Source organism: Pteropus medius, unplaced genomic scaffold, assembly GCF_902729225.1.
Source record: "Pteropus medius unplaced genomic scaffold, Ma_sr-lr_union100, whole genome shotgun sequence".
NCBI classification, from domain to species: domain Eukaryota; kingdom Metazoa; phylum Chordata; class Mammalia; order Chiroptera; family Pteropodidae; genus Pteropus; species Pteropus medius.
Window position 1 is genome coordinate 10,033,099 of NW_024349802.1, and position 25,671 is coordinate 10,058,769.

The 25,671-nt window shown below is 41.8% G+C and overlaps 1 protein-coding gene, 1 non-coding gene and 1 pseudogene across 9 annotated transcripts; all 3 read left to right on the forward strand.

Moving 5' to 3' along the window:
- Positions 1-14,869: 14,869 nt before the first annotated feature.
- LOC120581374 (40S ribosomal protein S4-like) lies at positions 14,870-23,209 on the forward strand. Of its 8 annotated transcripts, none has more exons than XM_039836245.1 (5): positions 14,871-15,020; positions 16,055-16,174; positions 17,678-17,757; positions 18,871-18,940; positions 20,838-23,209. In XM_039836245.1, exon 5 carries the CDS (start codon positions 20,892-20,894, stop codon positions 21,681-21,683), a length of 792 nt encoding a protein of 263 aa, XP_039692179.1. In that variant the 5' UTR covers positions 14,871-15,020; positions 16,055-16,174; positions 17,678-17,757; positions 18,871-18,940; positions 20,838-20,891; the 3' UTR covers positions 21,684-23,209. The 8 variants fall into 8 exon arrangements, with proteins under 8 accessions (XP_039692184.1, XP_039692179.1, XP_039692182.1 ...); XM_039836246.1 differs by having other exon boundaries at positions 14,910-15,020; positions 16,136-16,174; positions 20,835-23,209; XM_039836244.1 differs by having other exon boundaries at positions 14,911-15,020; positions 16,136-16,174.
- Positions 17,373-17,491, forward strand: LOC120581832 (uncharacterized; annotated as a pseudogene).
- On the forward strand, positions 18,604-18,804 carry LOC120581881 (small nucleolar RNA SNORA74). The gene has a single exon (XR_005647398.1). It is a non-coding gene; the product is annotated as a small nucleolar RNA SNORA74 (small nucleolar RNA).
- Positions 23,210-25,671: the final 2,462 nt, after the last annotated feature.

Genomic DNA, 25,671 nt, shown 5'->3' on the forward strand with positions numbered 1-25,671 from the left:
TTGAATCTAGATTATCTAAAGAAACTTTGCAACTCAATAAAAAAAAATGAATAACCCAATTTAAAAATGGGCAAAAGATCTGAATAGACATTTCACCAAGGAAGATATGCAAATGGCCAATGAGCACATACAAGATGTTCAACATGGTTATCAGAGAAAGGAAAAATAAAATCACAGTGAGATACAACTTTATACCACTAGGATAACTATAGTAAAAAAGATAGATTATAACAAGCATTAGACAGAATGTGGAGAAATAGGAACCTTCATACACTGCTGGTAGGATTGTAAAATGGTACAGCTGCTTTGGAAAACAGTCTGGCAGTTCCTCAAAAGTTTGAACATAGAGTTACCATATGGCCCAGCAATTCCACTCCTAGATACTTACCCAAGGGAATTGAAAACAGGTGTTCACACAAAAATTTGTACAGGAATATTCATACTAACATTTATAACAGCCATAAAGTAGAAGCAATCCAAATTCCCATCAACTGATAAATGGATAAGTACAATGTGGTATTGTATGGTATATCCATACAATATCCATATAATGGAATATTATTATTCCATTTTATTAATATTAATAGAATAGTACTTGGCAATGAAAGAAATGAAGTACTGATAAACGCTACAACACAGATGAACCTTGAGAAGAACATTATGCTAAATGAAAGAAGCCAATTATAAAAGACCACATAACGTATGATTCCATTTATATGAAATGTCCAGAATAGGCAAATCTATAGAAACACAAGTAGATTAGTGGTTGCCTAGGACTAAGGGTGTTGAGGGAGAAACGGAAAGTGACTTCAAATGGATATGGTGTTTCATTTGGGGTGATGAAAATGTTCTAGGACTGAATGTGGTAATGGCTGCACAATTTTGTAATATACTAAAAACCATTGAATTGTGCTTTAAAAGAATTATATAGTATTTAAATTATATTTCAATAAAGATAATATACATATATATACATATGTGAAGAAAAGCAATGGGTAACTCAAAAATTAACTAAAAATTCTATATGTAATTGTTACAACTAAGAAGTCTGATTATTGTATTTTAAAAAAATAATAAAAATATTCTTAAAACAAATTCTGAGGTCTTCCCTTGTAAATCTCAGTTCTAGCACCTGCTGACTCTGATCTTGGACATGTTACTTAACCTCACTGAGCTCATTTTTCTCATCTGTGAAATGTGCATTAGTTTGTCATGAGGATTAAATAAATCATGTAAAGACACCTAGCACATAGTAGGTGCTCACTAAATGAAAACTAAAAAAAAAAAGTGTCAGGGAACAGTAGTAACTAGAGGAGAGAAGAAACAGTATTCGTGGGCCAAGGCCACACATCCATACATTTATGCCTAACCTTTTGCTGGGATCTAGGGATGTAAAGAAGTTCCTGACTTTGAGGAGCTGAAGGGCTGAGGAATTAAGCAGTTCTGAAAAAAAGAAAAAAGAAAAAACTACTGCAATAGAGCTATAGAAAAGTTGGTCAGGGGCAGAGAGAAAGGCTTTTAAAGGGGAGGAGACTTTTGGTGTTGACCAGGTGGAAAAGAACAAGTGAACCCTTGTCCCCTCTCCCATCGTGGGTAACCAAAAGTATGTGAAGCACCCCCCTGTGGAGAAAATTGAATAGAGTCAACCCAGCACAGAAGTCAGCCCAGTAGAAGTCAAAAGAGCAATTGCGGATTGATTACTCTTGGCCAGATGAGCAGTGAAGCTGGCACAAGAGGTGGCCTCCTCGGCCTGGCAGTAGGTGAGCAGAGCCTTAGGAGTGTCTCCTGTCTCCCCTTGTTCCTAGCTCCTCTCTGCCCCTAAGCCTCTGTATCTCCTTCTCCCTCCTACCAGCCCTCTTTTGGGGAACAGCCTGATGCTCTGTGGGCAGAGCATGACACCTCCATCACTCCTCCCTCTAGTGACTCATCCTCAAGACTGGAGGTGGCAGGAAGTACCAGGGCCCCAGAACTGCAGTTTAGAGACATTCTATCTTCTTCCCTCCTCCCCCCACCCCCGCCACCTTCCTTACTTCCAGTTCTGACTCTTGACATATCTATGTAAGAGACACCCACCTCCCCTGGTCTTTCCATTGCCTCCTCTGGTCTCTTAACTCTGGCCTCCAGGGTCTGCTGGGTTGAAACAGCCTGATCCCAAGGGAAGTAGGCACAACCCAGACCTAGTGGCCCTTTCCTGGGAGAGGTGGCTAGGCAAGGTCTATATCCCCATAGCCAGGCCTTTGAGGGGCAGGGCCCATGATGTTGAAAGCCTTCTGAGCAATACTTAAAATAACAGCAAAATTATTTTACTACATACTAAGTGCTTCACAAGCTTTGTCTCATTTATTCATCCCAACAACTCTGTGAGGCAGATACTACCAATTCCATTTTGGGAAATAATTTGGAAAGTAGCAGACTGGGGCTCAAACCCAGAACCCAGATGGACTCCTGCCTGTCTTGGGAATGGAGGACAATGTAGGCCTCTTTGAGCACAACTTCTTGAGTAATCTAGGGGCCTTGGTACAGTAGCCCTGGGGTCTGGCTGGAGCTAGGGGCTTTGGCCCGAGCCTACCCACTATTCCCCCTGGCTCTTGTGGACCTGCCCCACTCTCCATTCCTAAAAGGCTACTCAGAGGATTTAAGCCCTCTCAAAATCTTATCTTCCCATTAAACTTCTAGGGCAAACAAATATCAATGTGATTCTGGGGTGCCTAAGAGCTACCAAGAAAGAAGGAAAAGAACATTGCTTATAGGTGTAGGCCCACAGAAGGAGGTAAAGACATCCGAGTGTGGCATTAGCCTAGGCTTGCAGACAGAGCAGACATCTATCACACTGAAGAGGCACAGAGATGGCCCAGATGATAATAGAAATAATAATACTCTTAAATTATGTAACACTTTGTAATTTCCTCAGGCACTTTATAAGCATTGGATCTTCCAGCTGACTTCCAAGGACCCAAGGAGACAGAAAGCATCTTTCATAAGTGTCACCACCTGTCAAGCTTTCCCCTCAGAGGGGGAAAAACGGGAGGCAGGCAAGGCAGTGAGTGAGTTAACCGAACTCAAGCTCCAGTGGGTAATTGATAGTTTTTATGGTTACTTTATCCTCAAACTCCTCAGATATGTATTTTCACTGGATTACCACATTTACATAACAGTGCAGGTTGAGAGACCCTATAAATCTTCTCTACATGGAAATAAATACAGTGGAAATGTTCTTTGTTGACAGTGATTTGTTTTACTATACTACTGCCCTTCAATTTAGGGAAGAAAGAGCAAAGCTATTACCTTATGAAGGAAGGGAGGAAAGGAAGGAAAGAAGCATCAGGAGGAAGATCAGCCATCTGGAAAGAGGAATGAATGGGAGGGGAAGAGATAGGGAGAAAGGGACAGCTTTAGGCAAGGTGAAAAGACGAAGGAAGGAAAGCTGTCTCAGCAGTCAAAGGTTTAGTGATGAAAGATAAAACAATTCTGTATGAGGTGTAGCTGGCTGCTGCGGGGCAGCCCACAGTGGTGGGGTGAGAATGATCCAGAGATCTTTTGGGTTGGTGCCAGTCTTTCACCTTCACAGCTGGTCAGTAGAGACTAGGAGAATAAGGAGAATCACAGGGCACAGGGCTCATTTTAAGTACACTTAAGGTGTTATCAGAGGCCTGTCTGGACCTCTTCCCACCACATCCCACCACTCCATCTGCCTGTATCATGGAACAGGTGGACTCCAGGGGCATCAGGACTGAGCTCTAAGAATCCTTGGGCCTGAAGTCTTTCTGATCCAGAGACTTGGATTTCAGTCTCTGCTCTGCCACTAACTTAGCCGGATGGTTTTAATCCCCTAAGCTGTCAATCTTTATCTATTGGCAAAAATGGGAATTTATTCATCCATCCAACCAATATTTACTGACTGTATACCAGGCAGTAGGCTATGGCATTGTCTGTACAACAGAAAACAAGATAGTTAATAGTCTTTTCCTTCAATGAGAACACAATTTAACAAAGGTAAAAAACACTTTCTCCAAGAAACAGGCTCCGCCCTCACTAGAATAATAGTAATGAGAACTTTCTCTGTGCCAGGCACTGTGCAAAGCACTTCCATCTATTAACTCCTATAATCCTTACCACAATCCTGTGGCATAACAGGGCCAGGTTAGCCTAAGTCACTTGCCACACTGTATAGTAATGGAACCTTTGTATCCTGGGGCCCTAGATCCTAAAAGGAACAACTAAGTCTCTGTGCAACAGTCCCAGGCTTGCAATTCCCTCCCAGAGAACTTGGACCCTAACAGGAGAAAAAAAGAGAAAAAACAGGGGAGGGTGTAGGGAGGTACATGCTGGGACTCCCCTAGACCTATCCCCTTCCCCTCCTCTCCTTCAGTCAGCCTCACTACCCATATAAGCATGTCCATTGGCCTGCCTGTCCCTCTGTCTCATCTGAGTAAGTACTCATGTAATGTCAATGGTAAAGTTCTGCAACTTTAAGCGAAACAACAAATAATGAAACCAATTTTACTATAAGCTAATTGATAAAAACAAGAGTTAAGTTCCTCAGGCATCTCATCAATGTTATAACGTAACAACATTGAACTAAATTAGTTAATCGAGGACCTGCTGTACTATTTCAAATGCCATTTATTTGAGCCATGTTATCCTTCCCCTGCTCCTCCTTCCCTTCACCCCTCATCCCTCTCCCACAATATATTTGCCCTGGATCCCTTCCCAACATCTGCTCCAGGTTTCTGAAAGCTGACTGATATTCGATATGAAGACAGGTTTGAAGGGACATTTTCTCTCCAGAAGAACAGCTCATGTAAAGGCATGAAGAACCTGGTATGTTCTGGGAATCACAGATGTCAGTGTCATGTTTAATCTGTAAAGCAATGTTGGGAGCAGTGACAGATGAAGGAGGACAGGGGCAGGAACGAGCCGTAGGGAGAATTTTGCCCCATAGGCTGTGGAAGCCACTGAAAGATTCTGCACAGGTTGGAACTCACTGCCTTTCTACCCAGGCTTTCTTATTTATATCCCTTCCTGTCTCTCTCTCTTTCCCTACCCCCCATTCTATTTGGTTCATATCAAAATCTTAATAACACCAAAGATTTATTGAGAACTTTTACTGGTAAGCTCTCTGTTTACATTACTTCATTTCAACTTTTTAGCACTGATTAGATAGGCATTATTATTGTCCTCATTTCATAGGTGAGGAAAATGATTCTGGTAAGTGATTTGCCCTAAGTCACAAATCGAGAAAGAAGCAGAGCCCAGTTTCTTAGCCATTAGAGTAGTTGTTTACGCCCTCTGCCCTTTTCCAAATCTCTTCTTTGGGGTAAACTAGAGATGTCCGTAGGGAGTCTTTGAGGTCTGGAGACAGAACAGAGAAGAGTGAGTGCAGGATCTGGACAATTCTAAAAGGCGGATTTCCAAGTTCTGATGGGGCCTATCTCACACAGCCTTGCTTACCTGTCTGTGCTTGGCATGCAGTCTCTTCCCATCTCCCCACACTCCTTGTCTTGGTTCAGTTACTTTCTCCTTGGATACTGTTTGCCTTTGTTTTTCAGGTTTCTGGGTGATGTATTTGCTCAAAAAATGCCTGGATGGACCAGGACCCTCTAGATACCCTCCAGATAATTCAGGTATCTGGAGAGGATGGCCTCCCCTCTACTCCCCCAACTCTAACAAAGGGGGTCCGGCCTCACCCTGGACTTCCAAGACTCTTCAGCAAAGATTAGCTCCTCCTTACCTCATTTCTCATTGCCCTCTCACAAGCTAAAAATACATAACCATATGTGCTTCCCAGAACATGCCAAGGTTTTGAAACTTTCACATATCCATTTTCTCTCTCTGGATGCCAATATCCCCTCTACTCCAAGTTTTCTACCAGGAAGACTCCTAATTATCCTCGGGCTTCCCTCAAACATGACCTCCAGCCCCACTGATATCATCGTCATTCAGGCCATCATTTCTTGCCTGGACTAATCCCTCACTGGTCTCAAGGATGCCACTCTAGTCCTACCTTATCCATTTCCCATACTGCACCCAGAGTAATCTTTCTAAAATATAAACTTGATCTTATCACTTCCCTTCTTAAAGCTTTTCAGTGGTTTCCCATGCACTCGAGGTAAAGTCATAACTTCTTAAGCTGGTTTTAGTGGCTCTTGCATCCCGCCCCCACCCGCTTTTCTTGCTTGTATCTCTCGGCCCTGCCCACCACACTTTCTGGTACTTCAGCAAGATTTCCAAACACTTTTACTCAGTTCCTTGAAACTTGCCTGTTCTCTCTTGATTCTACATGATGTTCCCTTGGCCTGCAACTCTCTTTCCCTCCTCTTTTCCCAAATGATTTCTATTCACCTTTCAGGCAGGACTTAACCTGAACTCAACTCAACACGGAGCCTTCCAGAACACTCCAGACTAGGCAAGCTGCCTCTGCTTTCTGCCCCCACTGAAAATTATTTTCCCCGGGACAGTGTTTATCCTGTTTGTTACTACCTATTTGTTTACTCTTACACCCAGCTGGGAGCCTATCTTATTCCTTGCTATAACCTAGAGTCTAGTACTGGTAGCTTCCTATGAACAATTATTGAAGTGGTAAGTGAACAAAGCCTCTCCTGTCTTCACAGTGCAGACTTAGGCACCCACTGCATCTTCTACCACCACCATCTTCTTAGTTACTATTCCGGATGCTAGGGGATTGCTTCTCCGGGTGTCCATCTCTCTTTATGGACTGGGATGGCACCTTTAATGTTTGTACTCCAGTGCCTAATACAGAGCCCAGCATTCATCCTTCCACTCAATCTCTCGTTATTTTTTTACTATGATACTGTGGATACAGCACTGAACAAAGTAGAAAGGGCACTTCCGTCAAGCTCATATTCTAAAAAATAAAAAAGCTCACATTCTAAGGGCATAGATGGGTGTCTAGTGAATAGGAGGTTTTGTGGATCTTAGTCCTACTGGGATGCCTCTGTGAGCTTTCCTCTCCAGAGCTACAAAGCAAGAAGCACAGACTCTGGGGGAGGAGAGCATATTTTCTTGGTGACCTCTGGACCTCTCTTTGTTCAAGTCTTCCTAGGACTGGCTATCAAGTAGCAGCAACCACAGCGAGAAAGGGGATTGAGGGAGAGGGTGGGTCAAATGGAAGGAGTCTGAGTCCCTAAAGAAAGGCAATGGTGTTGCAGCCATTGGCCAAGACAGGCTTTCTTCTCCACCCTGGAGCATAGAAAGAGAGATCCACAGGGGGAAAGACATAAATGGATAGGGATGACAGTGGGAAAAGGAAGGAGAGGAAAACAAATGGAACAGAGAGGAGGAGTCAGGAATACAAGGAGAGGAAATGAGACTGAGGCACAAACAGAAGGCCTGTAGGACTGAGCCCTGCCTGTGTTGCTGGGTGATGTAGCTCCTCATCTGAGTCATGGCAGCAAGGGATTCAATTTTGAGCCCTTGAGATTCCTTAGATGGTTTCCAGAGCCCTCTGAGCCCTGAAATTGTCTCTGGCCCCATCTCTCCACCCTAGGAGGCTTCTGCCAGGCATCTGCTAGCCCCCAAAATAGAATATATTTCATGAAGACCCTTACCAGCAAGCACCAGCAAGCGACAGGCAGTGATGGAAAAAACACAGTCGCTCAGGGAATAGCAACCTCTGATTTTCATCTTTCTCAGAAAAGACCCTGTGTATGCCATCTGTTTCCTAACTGGGGCTCCAGGCTGTGCTCTCTAAGATACCGGCCCACAGTACCCAATCTGCAGACATAGCGCAGGAACTTCCCTGCGTTGGGAGCAGGGAAGGCAGGTCCCCACCACCCAGGAGCCCCCAGACGCCCAGCAGGAGCCTGAGTTCCTAATAGGGCAGCTGCTCTTGTCTGCAGCCTCAGCTGTTCGCTCCTGAGGCTGCGATGCCATCTGCTGTTCAACATGGGAAACTGGCCCACTCTGATTAGCAGCCAAGGCCAAGCTGGGCCTGAGGTCGGAGAGAATCTCAAGAGGGCCATGTCTTTGTCTTTGTCTCTGGACAGACCCAATACTGTCAACAGCCACCTGAGTGAGCTTGGAAGCAGATCCTCCAGCCTCAGGCAAGCCTTCAGATGACTGAAGCCCTAGCAGAAAGCCTGACTGCAACATCACGAGTGACCCTGAGCCAGCTCAGCTCAGCTGCTCCCAGTTCCTGACTCTCAGAAACTGCTTAAAATAAATGTTTAAAATTTGGGGGTAATTTGTTATGCAATAGTATCATAAACTGTCATACGGTATTATTATTACATCATGGCATATCATCTGCATTATATCATTTCCTTATAAGATCTAGCATTTGGACCCTAGCCCCTCAATCTCTCTAACCTCATCTTTTACCACCTCACCCTCTCCCCAGCTCAACCTCATCCTAGGCCCACTCCTGCCTCAGGCCCTTTGAATTTACTTTTCTCTCTGCTGGAGCCTCCTCCTAGCTGCTCCTAAATCTCTGCATAGTCACTCCCTTATCTCCTTCGGGTCTTTATTCACATGTAGCCTTTTCACTATAGCCTTCCTTGATCCCCCTGCACCCCTAAACTGCAACTCCCACATTTGTTTTTTCTTTCTCTACTTTTATTCTTAGCCCTTATGATTATGTAACATATTTAATTATATGTTACATAATCATCTCATAATTTCTATCTCCCCCACTAGAATGTAAGCTCCATGAAAGGCAAGAATTTGTGTTTTTGTCTATTTTGGTCACTGCTCTATCCTCAGCATCTGGAATAGTGATAAGCACATAATAGATGTGCAATACATACTTAGTGAATAGGAAAAAAATAAATGTTGCAATTCACCAATTATATGTGTCTTCTAGATCCCATATCACATATTATATGCCATAGCATGTCATATATGTATTATATTTAAATGCAGTGCAAGGCAGTACAGAGAGACTAGGGCCATAAATGAGACCTGGCTTTGTTGCTTGCTGCCTAACTATATTACTGTTAGCCAGACATATAACCTCTCTGAGCCTCAGTTTTACTCATCTGTAAAGTAATTATAACTTCCATGTTCTACCATAGGGTGTTTGTAGAAATCAAATGATGATGAATGTCACAGTATTTTTTAACAACCTAATACGTAATATGGGTTTCTGAAATGTATTCCAAAGGCCATGTCCCAAAATAAGCTCTGAGAGGAAAAAAAAAAAAGATCAAAGAGGTTTGGGAAATGTGAGTTCCAATTTCTAATGACTGCTCAGACATTCACAATTCACATTAGCACATGAAAGGCTCTGAAAATCCTGCAGGAAAGGTCTTCCTCCAATGCACCTGACTACACTTGGGAAACACTGGTAAGAGAACTGCCTTTGTTATCAAAATAGTACTTTAGATCAAGAAAGAATTACAAAGTTCTTGAAACAGAAATCCAAGTGGAGGTAGGCAATGAGATCTAACAGCTGAATCGGAAATTGGGAGGAGGGAGGAGGAGGAGAAAAAGAAAAGGAGGCACAAAAGAGGAGAGAAGGAAACTGAGAACAAGGAAAGAAAAATGATGGCAAAGGGAGGAAAGGACAACTAGACTCATCCTCCTTGAAAAGAACTCTGCTGAACAAAGGCGAACTGAAATTTCCCAGGCGTGAGGGCAAGGTTGGGAATCCAGGAATCCTGGTGCTGTGCGCTGAGCTGGCTTATTTCTTTAAATGTTGCCTCTGCCAATTTCTGCAGTTGGAGCTCAGGCTTCCTTTTTAGCTTCAAAGAACTTCTGATTGAAGAGATTTCTTCTTTATCAAGTAGGAGAAATCAGGTAAACCAAATCAGCAGCTTCTCAATATAGCGTACTTATTAAGTGCCTAAAATGGCAGCTGCCATTTTTCCTTGTGAGCAATATGCCTTCTTGGTATCATTCATCTCCTCAGAGCATGCCTGTCTTGGAAAAGGAAGAGGAACAGCAATTTCTCCCACAAAGATTCCCTAGGCTAATTAAGACATGAAGAGGTTGACAGGTTTATTCTTCACTTCCACGTAGGCCTGCCCCAGCCCAGTCCAAACAGATATTCTTAGAAAAGAGAGATTCTGTAGCTCTCTCTGGCATTTACTCACATTTCCAGGCCTCATAGTGAGGAAGTCCTTTGTTACATCTCATTTCAGTCTTTCTCCTATAATTTCATTTTTATTGCCTTTCCCTTGCCCCAGAAGAAGAGAGTGATTTGACTGTCATAAGTTGCATGTATAGTGCGACTCACAGTAATCAATATAGTAACAACCCTCTCTGGGTATATGATTGGTGGATACTATTTGAAGAGTCTCATTTCCCACCAATTGGGAAACTAGGTTGTTTTCTTTCTTTTCCTTTCTTTTCTTTCTTTCTTTTCTTTCTCTTTCTTTTCTTTTTTTTTTTTTAATCGTGGGATTCAACAGTAGAATAGGGAGGTAACAGTAAAGAAAATGACGTAAGTTGAGCACCTGCCTGGTCCCTTGTATATGATATCTCAGTTAGTCTTCACAAAACCTAAAACATAGAAATTGCAATTCCCATTTTATAAGTGAGCAAACTGAGGTCCAGAGGTCACTTGCCTAAAGTCAAACAGCTAATATGTAAGTGGTGGAGACAGAATCAAATCCATATGTGATTCCCAAATCTATGTTCCCCCTACCTGGGGGACTTGTATATATCACACAGAAACCTAGGTCTTTAGTTTCCTTGCATTCCTAGTATATATTTGGTTTATTCCCTAACCCCACAAACATGCTGAGATTCTGGCTATTTTCACATGCCCATTTACTACTGCAGGGAAAACGTAGCATCAGAAAAGCGCAAATAACTCCCTCAAGGATTTCCTGTGATCGAATCTGAATCCACTCTACCTGATATCCTCTTTCCTCAGACTGTAATCTCCATAATTGTAAGGACCATATCTGTCTTATTCATCATTGTACCCCTCCTAGAGCCTAGCAAAGGGCCTGCAAACGGGATATGCTCAATATTTGTTGAATGAGCGAATGGCAGAAAGAGATGACTCTATAAAGTAAGATAAAAGAACATAGGACAAAAGTTAAAAAGGCCAACATTTATTTTAAAGAAGCAAGGAAGAAATGAGGTAGCCAGGAAGAGAATGAACGACAGTAAGATAAAATTCAGCACAAACAAGGAAGATAAAAATAGTCTCTCACCACTGTCCTTTTAAAATTACTTTCTATATTTGAGCCTAAGTGACAAGTGAAATCTCCTCTGTAATTTCCCATGTGTTCAGCTTAATGAATTTCCGGCAAATGGTTTCAGTATGGGAGGGCCAATTTGGACACTTTGGGGTAGGGTTGGTGAGAAAATGAGGGGTATGGAAATAGACTAAGTAATTGAGTCTAGAAACCAAACAAAGGGATGATTGGAGGCATGTGAGGAGGGAGCCAAGTCTTGGAAATTGCTCAACATCAAGAAGGCCTGGGAATTGGTGTTACTCTAGTTAATGTCACCATGATATTTCCCTAAATGTCACAAAGGGAGCCCAGAATCCCAGGATGCCTTGCAACTATTCTTTGTACATTTCGCCTATCTTCTAAAGAGCTTTATTTGTTTATATGGAGGGCATTATATTAATAATTTAATTTCAACCATTGGAGGGAACAAAGAGACTTTGGCTCTTTCGGGTCTATAGGCCTTCAACAAAGTAGGTACAATATAAACGTTGAACTGAATCATTATGAAGGAGTCAATCATTATGAGGGAGAGGAAGTAGTATGAGAATGCACAGCCTACCCCTTTGCATCTGTGCTGCCCACACAAATGCATTAAGTTTCTCTGTTACTGAGAAGGAGCTCTGAGAGGGCACAGGACCCCGAATAAAAAGTCCTCTCTAGTCCTTAAAATTGACAATGACCATGCAGCCAACAATTTATAGAGAATTGCAGATCTTCCAGGTCCTCAAATATACTTTTCATTGTTGTTTTGACAGCTTTATTGAGATATATCATACATATCGTCAATATCATACAATTCACCCAATTAACGAGTACAATTCAATGGTTTTTGTTATATTCACAGATATGTGCAACCATCACCACAATTCTAGAACATTTCCATCACCTCAAAAAGAAACCATGTAACCTTTAGCTATCACTCTAACCCCTCAAACCCCAGACCTAAGCAACTCCTAATTTACTATCTGTTTCTATAGACTTTCCTAATCTGGACTTTCATATGAATGGAATCATATGAATCATATGTCTTCTTTAATTTAATGTAATGTTTTCATTGTTCATTCATTCCTTTTCATGGCCAAATAATATTCCACTGTATGAATATGCCATATCTGTATATCCATTTGTCAGTTAACAAATATTTGAATTGTTTCAACATTTTAGCTATTGCGAATAATGCTACTATAAACATTTGTGTACAAGTTTTTGTGTGGACACACATTTTCATTTTCTTGTGAATATACCTAGGAGTAGAACTACTGAGTCATAAAGTAATTCTATATTTAATCATTTGAGGAACTGCCAGACTGTTTTCCAAAGTGGCTATACCATTTTACATTCCCACCAGCAGTGTATGAGGGTTCCAATTTCTCTGCATTCTTGTTAATCCAACTATGCTTTTGAGAAATAATGACAGTGGCAGGGTCCCACTCTAACTTGGGTAGCTATTACAGAGCAGCAACAGGAGGACAGGATGAAGGAGGGATCCCTCTTCTACTCTAAGCCCTTAGAATCATCCAGAGGGAATACTGCTATCTTCAGTACTCTCCCTGAATCCCCGGGCTAGGTTAGCTGCCCCCTGACATATGCCCAGAGACACTTATATTTGTCCTTTCCCACTAGATTGTAAGCTTTAGGCAGGCAGGGATCTCCGTTGCTCTATCTGCAGTGCCTGAACACAGTATGGCAAATGGTAGGTGTTTAGTAAATGTTGATTGACTGCCTGAACAAATTAAATATTTCTCTAGTGGTGGTTCTTGTCCAGGGAAGAGAGAAAAAGAACAGTCTCAGGGGCCAAGGGCATCAAGGAGAAAAGCAAGTAGAGGATAGAAAGGGAAATGCAGGCAAGAAGGTTGGGGACCTAGTGTCCCTTAGGGCCAGCCTTTCAATTATGAGGTCAAACCCAGAGCTAATGGACTTACCCTAATCCTTTGTCTTTCATCGGGCTGTATTTTATTCTAGAGATTTTCCCCTTTTCTTTTTTGGTATTATTCCTAACAATTTTGTCTTTGCAAGAATATGGTAAAAGACCACATAAATCAACTCACCAAAATGCATTCAGAATTTAAAAGGATGGAGGTTAAGAATGTTGACTATGAAGGATATTTTAACTAGGAAATAAAGAAATCATAACCTAGGTTTTCTCCCAAAGACACTGAATGGCCTATATTGAAAAAATAAAAATCTATATTTTCAATATGACATGAGAACCCGGTCCACTAATCTGTGAATCCAGTTCTCACCGGGTCATTGGTCCCTCTCTCCCCAAAGGCTTTAGTATCTCCCAAGCCTCAATTACTTCCTGTCTCTTCTCTGAAAGCACATATGCACAGGATCACACAAACCTCATTTTTCCTTTTCATGAATCCTCAGAGTAGCTCTGCTTTCTCCATTTCGTGTGTTTGGAAGGAAAGAAAGCAAAATATATGAGATGCCAATGCAATTTCTCCTTTAGCAGAGCTCCACAGGACAATTACCCACCCAATCTACTCGGTTTTATAGCTCTCATAATCCTCCTTCATGAACGCACAGTGACAGCTGGATAAAGGCATTGATTATAGCAGCAGTCGTTAGCCACATTCCTATTTAATTGCAAAGGAGAGCTCCTGCCTACCAGGCCGGTGCTGTTCATGTGACTTTTTAAATTGCTGTATTTATGTAAGTCTTTTCCAACCAGAGCCTGCGTCCACCTCTATCAAAACTGAAGAGGATATGTGCTTGCCACTTCTCCAGTGGCTCTCTGGCCTTATTGCTGATGAGTGTCTTGCTGGAATCAATTTAGGGTTCTGGACTTTCTGAGCAGAGGTCTGGGAGGGTTGGGTGCACAGAAAACATATATATATTTTTTTCATTATGAAAAAGCTGAAGAAAGATGATAAAACACGTTGGCAGATGCCAATGGCAGAGGCTGATTCCCAGGGGCTCGCCTGGCAAAGGTGCCAGGTGCAATCGATCAGCGAGCTGGTAGAATGTCGGGGATGGGGCTAGGAAAGAAAGGGTTCTAGTATTTGGGGAATGGATTTAGAAATTACTGCTGCTGAGCCTTGCCCATCTGGGCCCCAGCTTCTCCAGCTGTTCAGCAGGGCGGGATTATATTTACTTCGAGGGGGTAGGAAATTTTAGTATTCAAAAGAAATGTTGGTAACTTGGCAAGCAATCTGTCCAGACCAAGGTTGTGGCCTCTTTGGCTGATTGTGTCACGGTGCAAGCCTGGCAGTGTTCTTTAGCTGCTGTAACTAAGGATCCCACTGCAGGCACCGTGGATGTGGTTGATCCCCTAGGGTTAAGCCTACAGAAGTGACCAGAGTAATGTACCCAAAAACCTCCTGGAGAAATGCTGAAAACCAAAGTGACCTCGGTGAGGGAGCGATCCATTGGCTGAGTGAGAGCTGCTGGTGAAAGCCAGAAAGAGGATCTGCCTGGGAGGTAGAAAAAGCGTGGGCTGAGCCTACAGGAACAGAAAGGCGCCACACGTGTGAGAGGAACCAGCGTACCAGGGGGCGCTAGGAGTAGGCGGGCAGGAAGCATGGCTGCACTAGTACATACCAGGTTTTCTCTTTAGCAACTCCAAACCCAGGGCCCGTTCCATCCAGAAGTAACAAAGGGGGTGGGAATGAAAAAAAAAAAATGTAGCCCTTGTTTAGATTCCTACTCTTTCTCTTCTGAAGCCCACCTCCTGTGAGGAGTGTGATCACTTATGCCACCGCACACCCATTTTTCCAACCCGCCCTTTCGTGGGCCGGGCTTCCGGGCTCTGAACACCGAGGCCCCGCCCAGTAGCCTAGGCGGGGCTCCACTAAGTTCCCAGCTTCCCTTTTCCTTGCTGCCCCTGTCGGGTTTGGAGCACGCCGGCGGAGCTCCGGACACGTGCGAGTAAGTAAGGGCCAAGTAGGGAGAAGACTCGGAGGTTTACAAGCCCGGGATTAGAGGCAGCTGTAGGGAGGCTCCTTCTGAGGCACGGGACGAAACTGGGGTTGGTTTCCTCGCGACTCCGGGTTTGGAGGGCATTTTGAAGAGACGCTGGGAGACCGTAGCCTTAGAGTCGCCTTCCGTTTTCTCCCAGCTCTCTTGTCCCTGGGGAGTCACCCAGAGCTGGTCTCGGAGAGCCTCGCTCCCCAGACGCGAAGGCCTGGGACTTTGGAAGGGCTGTGAGGAACACGTGTCCAGGGGAGCTCGGTTAGTTTCTTCAACCCAAGCCCCTGAACCGGGCAGGCTATTTTTAGATTTGTTTTTAGACTTGGACAATGCGCCCCCTCTAGTTTCCTTTTCCTCTAAATTGTTTGGAGGCGGTTAGGAGTGAAATTAGAGGATGGCTAGGAAAAGGTATATGGTCTTAGAAATCCTAACCTTATATAAATAAGGCAAATTATAAGGGTGGGTGGGTGGGTAGGAATGTTTATTAACATTCTTGCAAACATTTTAGTTACTGCTTTCAACCAATGTTGAGGTCTTTGGCAAGACTGGCGACCTGTCTCTCCGTTCCTTTCACGTCCATTACTGCATCCAATTATTTTTCTAAAGTTCTGCTTTTTAAAGAGGTCACATAATTGAGGCCCTCTACCTAGTTTTAACTAGTCTTTACAATTTCACTTCCCATTGCTCTCCCAGGATAATTTCCTTCTCATTCCTATCCATCTCCTTGCCTGGAATGTAGCTGCTGATAATAGCAAGTGTTTATTGAGTGCCCACTCTATACCAGATATTATCCTGTGGGCATAATTTATATTCCGTTTAATCCTACCTACCACCTTGTGTACAGAGTACTATTAATGATTTTCCCATTTTACAAATGAGACTGAAGTACAGAGAGGTTCAGTTAGTCTACTCTTGGCTGTTAAGTGGTAGAGCCAAGCTTCCTGATACTATTACCTGCTATCGTTTCTGTGACTCAGGCCTCACTGTTATAGGGTTTTGAAGACGGGTCTTGAACAACACACAAGTGTTCACTAACTGGTGGCCTACTCTAACCTAGAGTGCTTTGATTACAGAGGGGCCAGTTGTGGACTTTGGACAAATAACAGTGCCAGGTAAGTGCAATTCCATTTGCCAACCTTTCGCCCCAGCTGTAGGCAGCTGCCTAGGTTGCCTTGTACCTGGGCAAGTGTTAAACTGCTGGGAGAACAGCAGCCAGTAGCTGGTTGGCATTCTGGGCCTGGTTCATGCCAACTCTGTTGTTTAACTATCCCAGATGCCAGCATAGTTGCTTGTCTGTTAAAGTTAAATCTGCAAGAGCATAACTTTGCAGGAAGAAATCGAAAACTCCAAACCTTTCTGAGTAGTTCTGGTCCAACAGGTTTGGCTAGTATGAAGTTAATTGAATCACACTTTGGAAATAGGACAAAGGTAATCAATCAAGCTGTGGAGGGATGTTTAAATAGAGAAGAGGCTTTTTTATTTTGAGTGCCTACAAAGTGCTGAAAAGAGGCCTTATACAGAGAGAAAGCTGATGGGATTTTGCTAATTACACTGAAATCAAAGTTCATGGTTCCTACTCTCCCACCATACAAAGCTAGTCAGGATGATCCCTTCATAGAGGAATTTCATAGCTGTAGTTACCTATGAGAATGCCTTATAGTGAAATGTTGATGTGAATTTTCTTTAAAATTATGAGCATCCTTCTCTAGTTCATTAAAATATAAAAATAGCAATTGATTGAGGGGCTCTAGACCCTAGGCCTAGCTAGAACCATAGTAAGTTCTGTTTTAGGCTGACAGTATATTTGTGTTGGTTTCTTACTGATTTTCAGGAGTGAGTAGAGTTGTTGCCCTTTTGGAGCAGTAAATCATGAGTCCTCTTTGTAGTGATATTGTTTTGGAATGCTAATTTTCTGAGAAGAGATGCTCCTCAGTTTTAAGCAAACACTATCACTCAGGGTGATGTTGGAGATTGTCCAGTAAGGCTGACTGCTTCTGTGAAGTGACATCTTAGTTTCCGTAGGAGGAACTAGTGAGGATGTTGGGAGGTGGAGTTATTTATCAAAACTGGTTTTGTTTTATCAATTTGCTTTCTCTTAAAAGGATTCTCAACTAAATTTTGAGTGCTTTGTATGAATACCTCATGTTCATTGTGAATATAACCTTTTACGTATGAAGTCTTAAGACTAGTGATAATCTAGAGGGCTTGGGGGATGGTTAGCTTTAATGGTAACATAGGCAAAAAAAGGCAAATAATGGGAAATAAAATAATTCCTTAGGATATAACAAATATGGTAAATTATAAATGGCAGTCTACGGCCATGCCATCCTGAACAAGCCCAATCCCGTCTGATCTCAGAAGCTAAGCAGGGTCAGGCCTGGTTAATACTTGGATGGGAGGCCACCTAGGAAGACCAGATGCTGTAGGTGTAAAAAATAAGGGACTGTAAGATGACAAGGTCCTTGCAATCTGTGAGGTCAACCAAGGGTTGCCTCGCCTAAAAAAAAAAAAATTATAAGTGGCAGACTGCATTCTGCTTCCATCTCTACAGAATAGCAGCCTTAGGAGCTGCTATATTGTCTGAGGTATTGAACAGTGAAATCTTTCTTTTTTAGGGTGACTTGAAAGTAGTGCATCCTTGTCCGTCCCGAAGAGGAAATTAGTGGCAGGTGGACAGTCTGTATGGAGTTTTGAGGTAAATGTCCCTATTCATTCCAGCATTGAATTGAATATGTGCCAGTCAAATAGTGTTAGTTGGAGTCCTTCAGGAAACAAATGGGAGGCAAAATCCACCTGTATTTATTTGCCCTCGACAAATTTGGCCACTCATTGAAGGGTTGGGTATGATTTTGATGGTTATGGTCTTGAAGGCATGTAGGTTGAGATTATCTGTATCATTCCATCTGAGGAATTTATAGAGAGGTTGCAAATTCCATGAGGTAAAGGATAGTGTATTTTGCCTTGTTCACTGCTAGATCCCAAGCACAGTGCCCAGCACATGGCAAGAACTCTCTGAATGTTGAATAAAATGACTAAAGGCATGGGGAAAAGATTCTTGTTTCCTATGTGTTTAAAGGATTTGGAATCTTGTTCTAGCGGAGGCTGGTGACCAGAAAGACCAAGCAATAATGAGAAACTTGGAATTTTCAGCCCCATCCCCCACTCTACCAAGAGGGGTAAGGGACTGGAAATGCAGTTAATAATTGATCATGCCAGTGTGGTGAAGCCTCTAAAAATCCCAATAGCACGGAGTTTAGAGAACTTTCTGGTTGGTGAACACGTGAAAGTATTAGGAGAGTGATGCACCCAGAGAGAGCATGGAAGCTTGGTATCCCGTCCCATATACCTTGTCCTGTGCATCTCTTCCACCTGGATGTTCATCAGTATCCTTTATCATATCCCTTTATAATTGATCTGCAATCAGTGCTTCCAGACCTCTGTTTTGCATTCAATATTTAATTCCTGGGGATACCTGTATCCATATCTTCTACCTGGGCTGCCTGAGCGGGCATCTGAAACAAATAAGATGTTTCAGGAATCATCCAGCAGTTGTCAGCTATCCAGGCTAATGTGATGCCTCGGATGGTGTTACACTGTTGGAAGAGCAAGCGCTGCCTTTATTGAGGTCTGGCCTCAAGCACTGTTTTGGTGGTGTGGCCAAGTACCTTTGGGTAGCGTTTTGCACCTCTGAGAGTGGAATAACTCCTCCTGTGGAGTTGGTCCTAGTCTGGGTGCAAACAATTTTTTTTTTTCTGTGAGAAAAGGATCCCATTGAGATCTTGTCATTCCTTTCCTCTTTGAACCCTAGGTGACTTCACCTGAGAAACCTGTGTCCCTTAGGACCTCATATCTGACAGACAGCCCTGTGTAACACCTAGGTATGTAATGTAGGCCATGCCCTATTCCAGAGAGGAGTAAGGGGCTGGAAATAGAGTTAATAGTTGATCATGCCTGTGTAATGAAGCCTCTATAAAAATCCCAATAGCATGGGGTGCAGAGAACTTTCAGGTAGTTGAACATGTGGAAGTGCTGGGAGAGATGTATACCCGGAGAGGGCATGGAAGCTTGGTACCACTTCCCATATACCTTGTCCTATGCATCTCTTCCACCTGGATGTTCATATGTATCCTTTATCAAATCTTTTTATAATAAATTGTTAAACAGTACATTTTTTTCCTGAGCCTCTGTGAGCTCTTCTAGCAAATTAGGCAAGCCTGAAGAGGAGGTTGTGGGAACCTCAGATTTTTAGCCTGTTAATCAAAAGCCCAGGTAACAACCTGGACTTGTGATTTGGAGATGGGGATGGTAGTCTTAAGGAATGTACCCTTAACCTGTGCTATCTGTAGGTACAGATAGTATCAGAATTGAGTTAAATTGTAGGACACCCAGCTGGTGACAGATTTGCTTGGTGTAGGAAAAAAAACCCACACATAAGGTGTCAGAAGTGTAGTAGTGGTATGAGGTTTTCTTTACAGTTGGAAAACTTAAAATTCTAAAAAATTAAAAGTCCAAAGTTAAAAGTAAGCCCTCATTTCCTACAGCTCTGCAGTGCGACACATGGCTATTTAAATTCACAAAAATGAAATAAAATCAGTTTCTCCATCTCAGCATCTAGTAACTACTATATTGGACAGCTCAGAACATTTCCACCAATGCAGAAGGTATTATTATGTACACTGCTATTCTAGAACAGAGATTGGCAAACTTCCTGTAAAGGGCTAGATAATATTTTAGGCTTGTGCATCATATAGTCTATGATGCAACTACTCCGCTCTGCAGTTGCAGTGTAATAGCAGCCATAGACAATATGGCAACAAATGAGCATTACTGTGTTCCAATAAAGCTTTATTTATGGACAATTAGAAATTTTGTAAAATTTTCAGTGTCTGCAACAAACTCCCCCCCCTCAACCATTCTAAGCTCAAGGGCCTTTTGAAAACAGATGGCAAGCCTCCGGCCTTTACCAACCCTTGTTCTAAATAATGAAATTCAGGCCTTGAGAGTTGACAGCTCATTAGCGACAGATTCAGGGCCAGTACCAACATGTGAAAAATTCCATGTTATCAATACCTTTGCCTTATAGCAAGTCTTTACCATACACCCTTAAACTCTTCATCTCTTAGAGGACATGGGTGACTTTAGTAAATTATCCAGTAGTAGAATAGTCCTTATCACTTCTGTTTGGAATTTATGTATAAAATTGTGTGGGTTACTTTTATCATAGTGGTTCTCTTTTAATGTATACCTAAGGAAGAGGTCCTAAGAAAAAACAGCAGTCTTTAGTTTCCAGCAGAGCCTGATCACAGACTCAGTCCTAGGTTGTGAAATAGAATTGGCTTCTAAGGAAAGAGGAAATATTTATCATGAATAGCCAGAGTTTAAAATATGGGATCTCAAGTTCCTCTGAGCATACAGATTGCCTTCCAGACTATGATAATGCTACCCAGGTGCAGAGACAGGCCCCTGTGTTGCTACTTGAAAAGGGATAATTCATTTGGTATTCGTGCCTGTATTTAATACCCTAAGAGGTTTCAATGACTTAATCATGCACAGTAAAATAACTTAATGGGATCTCCTACTTGATAAGTGAAGTTAATTAGTCATCTACTCCCTGTTTGCTTGATTTTTTTATTTTCCTGGTAAGTCTAAGAAAGTGAAGTAAAACATTTCAAAGTTTATTCATTTATAAATGAATAATTTATTTAAAATTTTTTCATTTTTTCTCTTTATCATCCTTTTCCCATACTTCAATGGAAACTGAAATTGGACTAGCAGGGTTACTGGTCTGTAAATATCCAAGCTGCCACTCTTTCTGTGCCCAGTGCAGCCATGGCTCGTGGTCCCAAGAAGCATCTGAAGCGCGTAGCAGCTCCAAAGCATTGGATGCTGGATAAACTGACGGGTGTGTTTGCTCCTCGTCCATCTACTGGTCCCCACAAACTGAGAGAATGTCTCCCACTCATCATTTTCCTAAGGAACAGATTGAAATATGCCTTAACAGGAGATGAAGTAAAGAAGATCTGCATGCAGAGATTTATCAAGATTGATGGCAAGGTCCGGACTGATGTAACCTATCCTGCTGGTTTTATGGATGTCATCAGCATTGACAAGACTGAAGAGAATTTCCGTCTGATCTATGACACCAAAGGTCGATTTGCTGTTCATCGTATTACATCTGAGGAGGCCAAGTACAAGTTGTGCAAAGTAAGAAAGATCTTTGTGGGCACAAAAGGAGTCCCTCATCTGGTGACTCATGATGCTCGCACCATCCGCTACCCTGATCCCCTCATCAAAGTTAACGACACCATTCAGATTGATTTGGAGACTGGCAAAATTACTGATTTCATCAAGTTTGACACTGGTAACCTGTGTATGGTGACCGGAGGTGCTAACTTGGGAAGAATTGGTGTGATCACCAACAGAGAGAGACACCCTGGCTCTTTTGATGTGGTTCATGTGAAAGATGCCAATGGCAATAGCTTTGCCACCCGGCTCTCCAACATTTTCGTTGTTGGCAAAGGCAACAAGCCATGGATTTCTCTTCCTCGTGGCAAGGGTATCCGCCTCACCATTGCTGAAGAGAGAGACAAGAGACTGGCAGCCAAACAGAGCAGTGGGTGAAGTGATCTCTAGGTGATGTGATTGGAAAAGTCTTTATGCCTAATTAGAGCTAAATATAGCATGATTAATTGTCCCCCCCCAAAAAAAAAATCCAAGCTACCACCTCCTACCATAGGTAGAAATTAGTAAACATAAGTGCTCCTCTTCGTTGGTCTACTCAAGTTTCAGGCCACAATTCTGTATCATATTAAGAGGAAAAACTAAAGTGGGTACAGTAGAGGGCCCCAAGCATTGAGTGCTGTCCTGTTGTCTGTCAATAATTCATTTCCCTTTCAGGGTTGAAAGAAATTGTCTTTCTTTCAATGCAAAATGGATTTTTGCATTGAAATTTTGGATCACATCTCAAATTTTAATCAGGAAAACAAAACCTCAGGAATAAATTCTGCAGGCCCCGAAGGGACACTAAAAGGAGGCTTAGTGCCTAGGAATTCACCCAAAAGAAAACAACATGGTAAGAGCAACTAATTAAGAACTTTAAAAAGTGACAAGGATTCCTGTTAATCTTGTTGCTTAATTGGGACTTAATGAACAGCTCCAGTTAATGGGCCTGTCAATACTCTTCTTGGGAAACAATTTCACTGAATTAACAAATCAACTGTAATACTTATAATGTCTGCTTAAAAACATCTTTTTCTGTATTACTATTTTGGAACACTTAATGAGCCAACTTGCTGGGTCACATATTTGTCATTTTAGTATCTTAAGGCCTGGTTAAAAAGGAGCCCTTGTTACTTTGGCCCTCCCTGTTCTCCAGTAAAGGCCTTTTGGGGTATGAGAATGTTAAGGGTAACTATACTACTACCTGGGTAGGGGGTGATAAAATAGACCTCGAAGTTTATTGTATTTTAGAATAGTTATAGATTTACAGAAAAGTCGTGAAGGTAATACAAAGAATTCCCATGTTCCCCACACCTAGTTTCCCCTAATGTTAACAGTATAGTACGTTTGTCACAATTAATGGGCTAATATTTAGTTAATATTATTAACTAAAGTCCATACTTTATTCAGATTTCCATAGTTTTTATCTAATGTCCTTTGTTCCAGTATCCCATTGAGGATATTACATTTAGTCATGTCTCATTGGGCTCATTCTGGCTGTGACAGCTTCTTAGATGTTCTTTTTTTTTTTTTTTTTTTTTTTTGATGACCTAGAGTTTTGAGTTGGGTATTTTATAGAAAGTTCCTCAATAGGATTGAGTTTTTCTCATGATTAGGCTGGGCTTAAAGGATTTTGAAAGGAAGACTATAGAGGTAAAGTGCCGTTCTCATCACATATCAAGAGTATATACTAACAATATGATTTATTACTGTTGATGTTAGCTTTGATCACCTGGCTATGGTCTTATTTGCCAGGTTTCTCCATTGTAAAGTTACTCTCTTCCACTCAATATTGTACTCTTTGCAATGAAGTCACTATGTACAGCCCACACTTAAGAGAGGAGTTGTGCTCTCCTTAAAAGTGGAATGTCTACATAAGTTGCTTGGAATTTTTCAGAAATAAATTGATCTTTTCTCTATTCAATTTATACCACTGTGGACTCAAGAATATTTATTTCATACTTTGGAAAATAATCTAATAATACTTAATTTTGTTCAGAGTGTTCCATCTTTGGCCATTGGGAGCTCTCAGTTGGCTCCTGTGTCTTCAATACATCTCCATCATTGTTTTTAAATATTTCTCATTTTATAGCACTATAAGATGCTCTGGGCTCATCTAGTTTTCCTCTCCAATCTCAGAGTCAACCATTTTCTCAAGGAGCCCTGGTTCTTTTATTATTTAGTGGTATTAAAGAACCAAGATCTGGATGCTAGATGTGTTCTTGATACTGAGGTGGTATTGCTTCTAGGCCCTGTCAGCAGAACAATGAAATATATGTGTGCTAACCAGGATCCATAGTTCATTATCATCTGTAAACATTCTATTTTTAATATTCAACACATTTTATCCTATGGTCTTTGAGACTTGTCTTTTATAGCAGATGCCGTAGTTGCCAGATGACTGGTTATTTTTACCTGATGAGCTCACAGTAGAAGATGGGAATTTTGTGTCAGCTGCTGGTAAAAGGGAGGAGCCAAGCCCAGGCCCTAGTGTCCTAATGAGTTGAAGGAGAGTGGAGGTACAGAGCCTCTGAGTTAGAATCTGGGATTCAGAGTGGTAGAGCCTCCTCTCCTTCCCCTCAGTTGTAATTCTCTAGAGAACTCCAGGGGCTAAATAAGGTTGTAATGTGCTGGCCACCCCAGCTAGTGATGGATTGGATATGAGGCAATGAGCAGGAGGGGAAAAGGACAGAATGAGAAAAATTTTGTCCCAGCCTATATAGTACTCCGACTCCTGTGGCACCCTGCCCTTTTCTATACTGGGTTTCCATTTCTTGCCCCTGTTATAGTAAGACCCAGTCATGATCTGTTCCTCCAGGGGATTCTTCATAATTTCTCAATCTCTAACCACTGCCTTATTTGTATAATTTCTCCGTGGGTGGGAGAGAGGAAGAGACAATAGTTTATGCTAATTGCTCATCTTGTCAGAAGACTGGTCATTTAACTTAAACCTTTATTAGGGCTTTTATCAACTGAACTCTATGCTAGACATTGGGGATAAATGATAAAACAGTCTCTGCTCACCTTAGCATGGCCTGTCAGGCCTTGCATAGTCTGTCCCTTACCTCTCCCACCTTATCTTTACCACCCTTAGATTCTCTTCTGGGCAAACTGGTTTCCTTCAGTCTTTAATAAGCCTTTTGCTACTGTCTCTTCACATGCTATTTCCTTCCCTTTCTGGTTCCATCTTCCTTCACTGTATCTACATTGAGATCTTAGCTCAGACTGCACTTCTGTTGGAAAAACCACCTTCTCTGACTGACTGAGCACCCATTATATGTCTTTACACCATGTTTTACCACAGAGCTAGACAGATGCCATATGAGTACTTTGATAAGGTATTGACCAACTTCTAAAGGTTTACCTCACTCTCATTTAGCCAGGCAGCCTCAATTCTGACAACTAAAGAGACTCAGCTGGTAAATATTAATATCTGTTTTATAATCTACCCAAAATAGAGTTAAGGCCATAGGCATATCCTGCTTTTCAATATCCCAGTAAGAGTAATGAGAGTGCTGGTTTTGTTCTTTTTTAAAAAATTAGAAACATCATGGAAACAAAGGTGTCAGATTTCCAAATCACTGGCTAATGGACCCTGAAGATATAACAGTGCACAACAATTCAAAACTAAATTTAACTTGAAAAAGTAATGGAAATGAGATTTGCAGAGGATTTGTTAAAATTTGAGACCCCTGTTAGCTATATGTATGGGCTTTTGTTACTTTTTGGTAATCTATAAGGACATTTGTGAAACATCTCTAAATTATAACTTGCAGAATCTTAATCAGCAGTCACTGCACTGACAAGTAGGTGCCAGGATAAAGTTTAGAATGAGATTTAAATGGATAATTTTAACATGTTTAATCTGGGGACCTAAAAAAATGAATAAATCTGTAGTTTTTTAAAAAGATTTTTTTAAATATGCTGCAGAATGTGTGGTATCGTAGAATATTGACAGCATTTACTGTATGTTGACCATGTTCCAGAACTGCTAACTTCATTCTACATATCTCTTAATCCTCTCAACAGTCCAGGATACATATTGTTTGCCCAACAATGGGTCCAGGAACTACTATGTTATTCATTGAATCTGGCTCCAAAGCTAGTGGTTAGTCTGGAGCTTCCATGCATAGTGCCCCCAAGTCTTTCCAACTAATTCTCATAAATATCCACTTGTCTTCAATCACCAACCTCATTCAGACATTTTTCAGGGACTACTGAAATGCCTCTCTTCTTCTGATGTCTTAAAAATGCCAAATACCTTGTTTCAGGCCATCAGTATCTTAACCACTCTTGCTGTAGCTTGAGGAAGATTCCTTTTGCTCATAATATACAGAACATATTTATACATACCTGTTAGCCTTTAAATAGAGGTCCCATATACTTCATC

What these genes read in the sequence shown, in the direction of transcription:
- LOC120581374 (XM_039836250.1), top strand. Translation starts at nt 20,892, where the DNA reads ATGGCTCGTGGTCCCAAGAAGCATCTGAAGCGCGTAGCAGCTCCAAAG.